We start from the raw sequence: 12,240 nt of genomic DNA, 5'->3' as shown, positions 1-12,240 counted from the left end.
AAGTTCTTAAAAGTTCTTGGAACTTCCTTCCTTGTCATCATTTCAATTTAAACCCTCAAGTTCATTTAATTGACTAAGAGAAGAGAAAAGCAGGGGAAATAGGATTTGACTAGAAGTAACAAAGAATAACAGAAAAAAAGGCATTTGAGAAGGCATGAGTGGATTTTTGATTGATTGATAGAGTCATTCTATGGGAAGGAAATCATGAAGCATTACCTATACTATGACAGGAAACTTAGCAAGGTGCATTGGCAAAATAGGCAGACTCTAATGATACACACTGAAAACGTAATTCATTTTATTAAGCACTAGTTAACTATAATACTATTAGCATTTGTCAGTATTTGCTGCTGTAGCAATTGTCAATGATCAGTATTTTTAGAGAAAAATACTGATCATTGACTACTAATTTCAAACGTCAGGAAATTTTCATGAAACACTGCATAATCTCTTCTTGTGTTGTTTACAAGTTTTACAAAAGCCCAGGTAATAGGATGGAGTGAGATTATACTGACATATAAAATATATAATGACATTTGAGTTTCTTTCCAATTCTATAGATTTCTTAGAATACAAATAATATGGAAGAAACCAATTAAAAATTTTTAATCAAAAAAGAAAAGTCAGCAGTCAGTCATTAAATTCTTATAATGTGAAATATTTCTATTAGTCTCAGTATGGTGGTTTATTTATATCCCAGACTAAGGATCAGGAGATAAATTACTTCTGATACTGCTATCATGTAATACGACATAGATGTGTATATTTTTCATTCATTAGGTCATTGATAAAACTGATATATGTGTTTCAAAAACCTGAAATCATATGGTAAATGTTCGCATAATTTGAATAAAGTATTTGAATAAAGTATTTGAATATATAAATAAATATAAATATATATAAATAAAGTATTTGAATATATAAATAAAGTATTTGAATAAAGTATGAATTTGAATACAGTATAAATTTGAATTTGAATAAAGTATGATAAGTATAATAGTTTTATTCGAAATAGAAAAGGACACAGTATCTCCCTCTAAATGCACTTTCCTTAGCTATTTTCTTCAAGATTATTTTTAGATGTTAATATAACCTTGTCTTTGGTTTTGATAATTCTGGCTTTTAAGTTGCTTTGAAAAATTGGAATTAATATCCTCAGAAAAGTTTAAATTACCAAATGTTTGAACATATCTAGGTGTTCTTAGGATGATCTACTTTTGATTTGCTCTTTTGACTTTTGTACAACGCTAAGACAGCTGGTCTTGTGGGAGGCTAATGACAGGGCTAGGGGCATCTCATATCAATTGCAAATGTCAAATTACATGCTTTCGATTTAAGGGTCTCAGTATGAATCTCAATGTAGATAAAATTACCTGCCTTTATCCTGGGCTTAACCCCTCCCATCTAAGGTCACAATGGCAGAGATCACATCAGGTCATTCTTTCCACGTATATTTAAGGCCACACAACAGATGTTAAGCCTAATTATCTGATGTTAACCCCTTACACTGCTCTGCATTTAAACCATGTACCCTTTCCATCTTCAAAGCTGACCTCCAACCAAATGTAATTGGTTAGCCTTCCTTCTCCTGTAATTTATAACTCATTTTTGGCAAGTAAGTTCTCTAAGAGACATTAAACCAGCAGGAGCCGTATGCCACCTGGATGAAGGTGCTTCCTGCAGTTTGATGCTGGTGCTGCGGTCTCTCCGTACTGGTGCAGGCTCCAAGGTGGGTAGACCTGTGGCCGAGGTGGTGGTGGTCCAAGTGGAAGAAACTCGTCTCAACAAGCCAGGGGGCAAACTCCTTCTCAGGCGCTAGGAAAGAGACTTGACTTCATTACCCAGCATATTTTATATCTCTTAAATTTTATGTAACATAATACAAGGAAATGAGCTTTTAATTAGAAGTGAATTGACTAAATTACATTGGTTGAATATCACCTATCTAAAATTTGAGTGCTCAGAAATTTAATAAAAGACTCTCTGGCCAAAATGAACGCATATTATAAAAATAACCAGCCAGGCGTACTGGCTCACGCCTGTAATTCCAGCACTTTGGGAGGCCAAGGCGGGTGGATCATCTGAGGTCAGGAGTTTGAGACCAGCCTGGCCAACATGGTGAAACCCCATCTACCAAAAATACAAAAATTAGCTGGGCGTGGTGGTGGGTGACTGTAATCTCAGTTGCTCGGGAGGCTGAGGCAGGAGAATCACTTGAGCCTGGGAGGCGGAGAATGCAGTGAGCTGAGATCACACCACTGCACTCCAGCCTGGGTGACAAGAGCAAAAGTCTGTCTAATAAATAAATAAATAAATAAATAAATAAATAACCTTTTAGGGTCTTTATTTCAATGCTTATACAAATATGTGATTATAGGAGTGAGAGTCAATTACCTCTGGGATAATTTTATAGTTATATTTATTCAACAGGATTTACACACCTATACACACATATTAGTTATTATGAGAAGTTTTTCCTCAAAAGTCACTTGTTTGGGGGCATGAATTAATTTATATCACCTTGTACCACAGTCATACCCCCAAGTATTATTGACTTTATTATCTTCATTTACAAATGAAAGGAACTCAGTGTAAGAATGTAAGTCTTTCATAAAATGCACCACTTCTCTTATGATTAATGTAACTTAGACAACAGAGATATGGGTAATGTCATCAGTGTTGACTCCTCTTAATAGGAGACCCTGCTGGCCAACCTGCTGTTCCCCTTCTCATTTCTTCTCCCACCATATCCTAAACAGGACATGTAGCATCATCTGCACTGAGACAAGAGTCTGGGATCACTAGGATGAGCACCAACACTCTAAAGTGGGTCTTGACCTTAAAAGTTAAACTGGGCCAGGCGCAGTGGCTCACGCCTGCAATTCCAACACTTTGGGAGGCCAAGGCGGGTGGATCACTTGAGGTCAGGAGTTCGAGACCAGCCTGGCCAACATGCAGCGAGTGAAAAGCACGCCACTGCACTCCAGCCTGAGCAACAGAGTGAGACTCCGTCTCAAAAAAAAAAGAAAGAAAAAAAGAAAAGAAAAAGCTAAACTGAAGGTCTTTTTCCTACAACTTCAGCAACAGTCATAATAGACAGAACCACAACCCACTTTTATCTGTGGCTAATCACTCCTAATAAACCAACCACATAGGCATAGTTCACAAAGATATTCTGCTCTTCCAAAGAAGGTAAAAAATTTTGAGAAGCGAATTATATGTCACCTTGGGATTTAAGAATAGCTCTGATATTAAATAGTTTCCAGTGTCTCTTAAACATCTGAATGTGCATCTTAGAAGGTAATTCAGTTGGAAGAGAAAACTCAAACACTCTTAAATACCAGGTTTCTTGCCTTAAATCTGTCACTGACCTCAGGTCTAATTTGAGACCTGAAGGAACCAGTTAATCTCTCTCTCCATTTCCTTACTGTCATATTATACTAAGGTATATCTTCATCAGGGAATTGCATGTTGGAAGGAAACTATGTAAATATGTTATTGACAAAGTTATGAAGATCACATTCCTGAGAGAAGAGACTCACAACAGCAGAAGCACAGATGTTACTGACTGACCACTGGCTCAAAGGGATAGCTGATTGTTTACTAAATAAATAACTGTGCTGAATATACCAGAGACCACTGACGCTGAATTTTTTGTCCTTAATATGACTTATTTTTAATTAATATTGAGATCTAAACTGGGTGAGGATCCTCTTACAATTTACTTTCGTAAAACTCATACCGTATACGTAAAAAGAATAAGTTTGTGTAATTTCTTCCTTTTACATAGAAAATATATGTTTATAGAAATCACTAAGGATATATTTTATTTTAAATAATCTATAATTGACTAAAACTGTTCTGGGTTCAAAATTGATTGTGTATTGGAAAGTCAGGAGGGTATTCTGAAGTATATCATTCAAGAGAATCAAAGAGTAAAGAACCTTAAGTTTTAGGAGTCAATGAATTTTAAACAGAATCTGCACTAGAAAGGAGCAAGGATTTCTGCCTTTTTTGTTTTGTTGTTGTTGTTGCAATATCCTTATCACCTTAGAAAAGCGCCTGGCATATAGAAGAGAAAACGTTTTGCAAGTAACATGAAAGATTAAATAAAAGAGGTAACATAAAAAAAGATAAATTTTCTATGTACAGAAAACTATCAAGTATAAGGACAGAAGTCTTTATGTTTAAATATTTATTACTTTTGTCACCATGATCAACACTTTTTGCCTGAGTCACTGATATGAATCTGCAGATGGAGTTGAGGTGACAGGAAGGAGACCCAGAAGACAATTAAAAAAAATAGTTTAACCCTTTAAGGAGTATGTCATTACTACCTACCTTTGGAATAGCAAGCTTGTCTTTTTCAGAGCTCTCTTCAGAGTCAGAACAGGTATAGTTTTCACTGAGCGAAGTGACGGGATTCACTCTGGGCTTGTGAATGGCCTGGAAGGTGAGCTGTGTGCTGAGCAAGTTGCTCACGGCTCTCAAGGATGTGCACACGTTTGGTGGAAGAGAAGGGTCTGCCAGGAGGTCGGTAATGAGGCCGTGGGCCTCGCCCATGACGGCAATGTCCACAGTAATACTGGTTCCTGAAGACTGAGACACAAACCAAGGCAAGATCAGGCAAGAAAAGTCCTGAATCTGAAGGCACAAAGCATTAATTTGGACTTTTTCACTAAGAAATGGATTGGGCTGATTCTTTAGGATTTCAGTACAGTAAAATTCACACTACCTATTTCAAATTCTGCTAAAATGTGCCCTAGCTGCCACCCTTTTTTGCATTTGTGGCACATTTTTTAATGCTAGAACTTGGGGAGGGTCAAGCATATTTGAAGAAATTAAAAAGATGAATGCTAGTTTTTAAAAGGCAAAAAGTTTCAGAGATCTGGGGAAGAAAAACTTCACATCACTCCTTATGAAGAGCTCAAAATTTTACATGTATGTTCTTTAGGAATTTCACTCCAAAAGTAACATTAATATACCACAAAATGTTATTTTTAGTAATATTTTAATGTGACACGTGAACCTTGTGCTTATTCAACGAATATTTTTGCTAATGGTAGTTATTCAACGAATGTTATTAGAGATAGACACAAAAAAAACTCCATTTGTGTGCTAGTTCACAATCTGTCTCTCTTCGTGTTGTTGGTTAGAATAGAAATTTCAGTTCTGGGATTCTGTGGCACATCTGTCATATTCTGCCAAACTGCCTATCAGAGCAGAGTCATTACTCTGTCCTCACAGCAGAAACGAAGAGCACAAAACACAGAGGCCGGGAAAATACACATAAATAAATAAAATAAACTCCAAAGAGAGAAAAAACAGAAGTATAAAGTTGTACGATTAAAAGAAAAATATGAGGGACTATTTTATAATCTTGAAATTACAACCTTTAAAAATAACATGAATTCATAAACTGCCAAGGATATTCCTAATGTATCTGACTAAATGAAGATGTAAACTTCTACATAAGAAAATATACCATAAGCAAAGGAGGAAATGGTCTGTGAGAAAATGTTTGCCACACAGAGAAGATAAAACATATCCAAACATAGAGCTTCTAAAAAATCAATACAGGACAATATTGAAAAAGGAAGTGAATAGACAATTCAAACAAAATGTAAATAACCAATATATATATATAAAGCCACTTATGTCCCCTATAATTAAATTGAAATCAACATAATAAAAACAACTTTCACTTACAAAATTGGCAAAACAGTAAAAGATTTATAATACCAAGCATTAGTAATGGTTTGGGTAAATGAGTAGTGAGGAAAAACAATCCAAAATGTTTGGCAGGAAACTTTGCTAAGCCTATCAATTAGTAGCTTAAATGTATATATTCTATGATCCAGCAAAACAACATACATATTTGGTCGAAAGAAATACTTCTACAAATATCTAAACATATAAAAACAATAACACAAAGGGTATAGCAGTGTTCTGGCAACGACAACCGAGATACATATAAGTAGATAAATTGTTCTTTTAAAAATTTCATTATATCTGTATTATAAAGTTGTCTATCCTTGTTTAAAAGATGTGGGTAGATTCATAAATTATTGTCTAGAAAATATTGTTCAGTGGGTTGGAAAAGTATGTTATAGAAACAGTAAATATATATTATTCTTGTAATTAGAAAAATATCATAACACCTAACGTCCATAAAGATATCTAGTCCTGCAATACCTATAAGTAATGAATAAATTACTCTGTAAAATTGTCATACAGAAAAGTTATGTCTTTTACTGCTAGAATGACAATAACTATAATAATAATGGTAAAGTTGACATTAACCACAAGTCTACAAAGTATTAGTAAGTACTATTATTACTTTCACTTTCATTAGACACAAATAACTTGCCAAAATCAGACAGGTGGCAAGTGGAAATATCAGGCTGCAAACAAAAATAGCTTCATCGCATAGCTCAAGTGTTGAACCAGTACGGTGAAAAAAAAAAACAAAAACAGAAAATCTTAATTTTACATGCTTAAATATAGCCGTAACTGCTTAATGCATAATTTAATAATAGTACCCATGTACTCTGATCACAGGCATAAATATCTGTTATGAACCAATATGAAAATTTAAGCGTAATAGTAATAATTATAGGATATATAGTCATGCATATGTCATATTTGTACCTATAGGGTTAATTTTATTTTTCTGAGCTAAAAGTAGAATTTTTATTTACTTATTTAAAAAATAATTTGTATTGTGTATACTTGAGGCTTACAACATGTTGTGCGTATATGTACAGATAGTCAAATGGTTACTATAGCGAGACAGATTAACATATCTAGCGTCTCGCATAGTATTTTTGTGACAAGAGCAGCTGAAATCTCCTTATTTAACAAAAATCTGTAATACAACACTATTTTGTTAACTGTAGTCCTCATGTACATTAGATTCCCTAGACTTACACATCCTATATATCTGCTTTGTATCTCTTGTCCTACATCTCTCCATTTCCTGCCCCGTCCCCTGACTCTGCCCAGGGTAACCACTGTTTTATTCTCTATCTCTGAATATTCGACCTTTTTTAAAAACTAAGATTCTACATGTAAGTAAGATAATGTAATATTTTTCTGTGTCTGGCTTATTTTACTTAGCATCATGTTCTTCAGGTCCATCTATGTTATGGCAAATGACAGGATCTCCTTCGTTTTTAAAGGGTGAATGCTATTCCATTGTATGTATATACGTGTGTGCATATATACATACCACGTTTTCTTCATCCATTCATTCATGGACTGATGCTTATGGTATTTCCATATCTTGGCTATTGTGAATAATGCAATGAACATGAGAGTGCAGGCATCTTTATGAGGTGGTGATTTTATTTGGATCATATAGTTCTATTTTCAATTTTCTTAAGAACCGTTCGTTATACTATTTTCTATAATGGCTGTACCAATCTACATTTCTAACAGCAGTGTTCTAGGGTTCCCTTTTCTCCACACCCTTGCCAATATTTGTTATATCTTGTCTTTTTAATAACAGCCATCCTAACAGGAATGAAGTGATATCTTATAGTGGTTTTAATTTCCATTTCCTGATGCTTAGTGATGTTAAACACTTTTCCATACATATATGTTGGCCACTTTCATGTCTTCTTTGGAGAAATGTCTGTTCATGTCCTTTGTCCACTTTTTAATCAGGTTATTTTTCCCCTATTGTAAGAGTTATTTATAAAGTTTGGATATTAATTCCTTATCAGATGTATGCTTTGCAAATATTTTTTTTCCCAGTCTGTCAGTTGCCTTTTCATTTTGTTGATTGTTTCCCTTCCTGTGCAGAAGCTATTTAGTTTGATGTGGCCCCATTTACTTACGTTTTCTCTTTTGGCCTGAGATTTTGGTGTGTTATCCAAAAATTCATTGCCAAGGTCAATGTCCGAGAGCTTTCCCTCTATGTTCTCTTCTATAAGTTTCATGGTTTCAGGTGTTACATTTCAGTCTTTACCTATTTTGAGTTGATTTTTGTGTGTGGTGTAAGATAAACATACAATTTCATTCTTTTGCATGTAGAAATCCAGCTTTCTCAGCATCTTTTATCAAAGAGATTACCCTTTCCACCTGTGTCCTCCTAGCACCCTTGTGTAAAATTATTTGAACATGTATGCTTGAATTTACTTCTGGGCTCTCTGTTCTGTTCTATTGGTGTAGGTTTCTGTTGTTATGCCAGTAGCATACTATTTTGATTACCACAGATTTGTAATATAGTTGTAAATCAGAAAGTGTAATGCCTTCAACCATTTTCCCCTCAGTACTGCTTTGGCTATTTGGGGTTTTTTTGTGGTTTCATACAAATTTTAGGATTGCATTTTTCTATTTCTTTCTGTGAAGACACAATTGCAACGTTGATAGTTATTGCATTAAATTTCTATATTTCTTTGGGTAGTATAAATATTTTAACAATACTTCTGATTGAGTAGTGGAATATTTTTCTATATATTTGTGTGTTCAATTCTTTTCATCAATGTTTTATAATTTTCAATGTACAAATCTTTTACCTCCTTGGTTAAATTTATCCCTAAGTATTTTTTATGCTATTGTTAATGGGAGTGTTTTTTGATTCTTTTTCAGCTAGGTACTTATTTGTATATAAAATTGTTACTGATTTTTGTCTGTTGATTTTCAATCCTGTAACTTTACTGAATTCATTTGTTAGCTCTAACGATTTCTTTGTGTGTGGAATTGTTGTGGTTTTCTACATATAAAGATCATGTCATCTGCAGATAGAGATAATATCATTATTCAATTTTTTTAATGTTTGTAAAAATGCCACTTAGCTAACATTCCCTTTTAGAAATAAGTATTTTAAAGTGCATCTCTAATCATTATGCTTCTGAAAATCTCATCCAGTGTGATCCTCTGAAATAGTAATGTTTATTTTTAGCCATGTTGTTCTAATAAACTAACAATTAACTGGACTGTTTCCATACAAATTTGAAATTTTAAGTCAAACTTTGTTTTCAAGACAAAATTTTAAATGTTTTTACAATGAAATTAAGTTTATTCTCTAGTAATAACTAAAAAGTTCGCTTAAAATCTTCTCAGTACACAAAATCTACAAATCTGAAGAAAAAGTAGAACATGTTCATGAGAATTACAAGTTTTAAATAAATTACTGGGAAGAAGACAAATCTTTTTATAATTATCAAATTGTGTGTCTTTTTATAATACATTTTATTTTTTCTTTAAAGTAATAGATATATTTCTTGTATATATATAGAAAAAATAGTAAACATTTAAAAAGCAACTTTAAAATAGAAACTGAAAACTCATCTTTATAAGTCAATGTCACAGTTACATAAGGATTTAGAAAATAAGCACATTATGTATTTTGATGCTACTATTATGCTGTAGCTTTTGCAAAAGCAAAGGTCTTTAAGTGAAAACAAAAGCAACATTCAAGCCAAGAGACAAATTATCCTTACTGAAATTGTCTAAGAAACTGAAGTGAACACTTCTACTATTGGGAAAAAAAAAAAAACATATCCTTAGTATCATTAAGTCAGGTCCTCGCTTTACTGTTTTCATGATTCTAGAATAAAATTATGTTACAGTCAACAGATACATCACACATAAGAAGTTATTACCACTTTTTTGCTCAAATAACTAAAGGCTTCAATGAGGCATGCAATTTAAAACCAACAATCAGATTTGTTTGCAGCAAACCCACCAAGGCTAACCACACATGACATGGTGAAAGACAGAAAGATGGACTGGCTGCTGTTTCAATAAATAGCAGGTAAGCTACAAAGGATGGGTATGTCTAGGATGTCCCTATTAAGGAATTTTAAGGGAGAGGGGTTTTGGATTTTGGTAGTGTTTTTTAAATCATGTACAAAGTAAGAAAAAATTGCGTGATTCACACAGAAGTTTTTTCCATGCCTATCAACTTTGAAAAAAACAATATAATTAAATATTGAGGTATACCAATGGTACTCAGAAATGTTTTATTTAACTGGTGAAATCTTAGATAGTGATAATAAATACTAAATGTTAAGTTTATATAAAAGCCAGTTTAAAGAAAAGTCTTAAAACTAACAATCTGAAACCATCTTTCAGTGCAGTACGAGCCACGCTAAGCATAAAATCGCAGTTGAATCTTCTTATGGTGCAGATGATCAAACAAATCTTTTCCTTTAAAAAAAAAGTTACCAAGCAATATAAAACATTCTACTTCACAGACTCTCCTTATAATAGAAATATTTATATTTAACATTTAAGAAAATGCAAGTGTATTTCCCTAGACACTATTTAAATGGCAACCAAATCTGGATTGCCACCTTTAAATAGAAAATGTGGAATTTCAGTATGATAAACAGTGGAGGAAAGTGCGGTTTTATATATCAAGCCAAAAATAACTGATACTTTTGGTAAATTCACCATTTTTCAATGTGTTTTTTTTTTTCTTTTTCGAGACGGAGTCTCACTCTGTCACCCAGGCTGAAGTGCACTGGCACGATCTCGGCTAACTGCAACCTCGGCCTCCTGGGCTCAAGTAATCCTCCCACCTCAGCCTCCCTAGCAGCTGATACTAGAGGCTCACACCACCATGCCTAATTTTTTGTATTTTTGGTACGGATGGGGTTTCGCTATTTTGCCCAGGCTGGTCTTGGACTCCTGGGTTCAAGCAGTCCTCCCACCTCGGCCTCCCAAAGTGTTGAAATTAAAGGTGTTAGCCACCGTGCCCGACTGAGTACTCAGTTTTTAAACAACTTCCTTTTCCTCTTTTATCTTCATCCAGTCTACTTTCCCATTTCCAGGATGTCCTACCTAATCCTGGCTTTAGACTACCACAATTGTTAATGGCCTTGGTATATTACAATCTAGAGTGGTTCTAAGTTATTTTACTCATCATAAACCAAAGGCCCAGAAAGTCTGATGCTATAGATAAGAAGTTTAAAATGCAACAAGTATAATCAATATTATACATACTTTTAGACGTGTGCCTATCAATTAATTACAGAAATTTTGTTTTAATTTTTTTAATTTTTTTTTTTTTTTTGAGATGGAGTTTCGCTCGTCTCCCAGGCTGGAGTGCAATGGCGTGATCTCAGCTCACAGTAACCTCTGCCTCCCGGGTTCAAGTGATTCTCCTGTCTCAGCCTCCCAAGTAGCTGGGATTACAGGCATATGCTACCATGCCCGACTAATTTTGTATTTTTAGTAGAGATGGGGTTTCTCCATGTTGGTTAGGCTGGTCTCAAACTCCCAACCTCAGGTGATCTGCCCACCTGGGCATCCCAAAGTCCTGGGATTACAGGCGTGAGCCACCGCACCTGGTCAATTTGTTTTAATTTTTATTACTAGTGGGCAAAAACTTTGACATTGCAGTACTGATATGATAAAAGGGAAATCTTCGAATATGTATGGAGGTCAAAAGGTATTTGGCGTGCTATAAAAGGCATCTAAGCTTCTAAAATTTTCTAAGTTGCAAACTATGAAAAATTCTGACAAGTCTATGTAACCAAGTTACTAACAGAATGTAAAATAAAATCATATATCATTAAGTAACATATCAGATTATTTGCTGTGATGCTGTGTTTGAGTTTATGTCAAAATATTGAGAACTGGAAAATTTCTAAAAGATAAAATCTAAGAATGCTTAGGAAATAATTATGTGAACAGAGTAAATGAAAACAAACAAAAAAAGCAGATACACATCATTTTATTTAAAGAAAGTAAAGGTGCCCAAGGGAAAAAATCAGAAAAAGACTGGAGAAATGGTAGGGTCAACATAAATTTATTCTTTAAAATGATTAAGGAGATTATCTAGCACCTGGGGTATAGATGAAGATAATGCATCCAATTCTTGATAAATTTTCTTTGAGGTAGCACCAATATAGTCAAGTTATGACTCTGCTTGCCACATATTTTAAATCACAGATTAAATTGATAACTTAATTAAATAGGCTGAATATGTCCCTGCCCACAGGCAGAAGATGTAATAATTCTCCAGTCTTCTGACTCAGTGAACAATTTGGCCTGTCACTTGCTTTGGAAATTAATTTATTCTAACTGGAGGAAAAGAATTAGAAGCAGCACCAAAAGCCTCTCTTCGTAAGTCTACATGAAACTTAAAGATAGGTTACAAATGCTGAAACATTAGAATTGAGAAATTATCTAGATAACCTAGTAGAAATTCTATATACTTCAAATTAGGCCACTTAAAAACATTTTAAGTTTTATGACGATTTCCAAAACCAAACCTACAGGTTT

The 12,240-nt window shown here is 34.0% G+C and overlaps 1 protein-coding gene and 1 long non-coding RNA gene across 2 annotated transcripts in view; one reads left to right on the top strand and one right to left on the bottom strand.

Moving 5' to 3' along the window:
- Positions 1 to 12,240, bottom strand: part of PDE3A (phosphodiesterase 3A) — a 303,896-nt gene that overhangs the window by 58,192 nt on the left and 233,464 nt on the right. Inside the window, exons 3-4 of the mRNA XM_024257297.3 lie at positions 4,342 to 4,599; positions 1,661 to 1,815 (exon numbers count right to left, since the gene is read on the bottom strand). Coding sequence (XP_024113065.2) covers positions 1,661 to 1,815; positions 4,342 to 4,599 — 413 coding nt within the window. The remainder of the gene's footprint in view (positions 1 to 1,660; positions 1,816 to 4,341; positions 4,600 to 12,240) is intronic.
- LOC129049077 (uncharacterized) overlaps positions 1 to 12,240 on the top strand; it is a 35,100-nt gene that overhangs the window by 1,898 nt on the left and 20,962 nt on the right. The gene's annotated exons all lie outside the window — the stretch shown is intronic.

The sequence above is a fragment of the Pongo abelii genome, chromosome 10 (assembly GCF_028885655.2).
Source record: "Pongo abelii isolate AG06213 chromosome 10, NHGRI_mPonAbe1-v2.0_pri, whole genome shotgun sequence".
NCBI classification, from domain to species: Eukaryota; Metazoa; Chordata; class Mammalia; order Primates; family Hominidae; genus Pongo; species Pongo abelii.
This window is presented reverse-complemented; position numbering and strand designations above follow the sequence as displayed.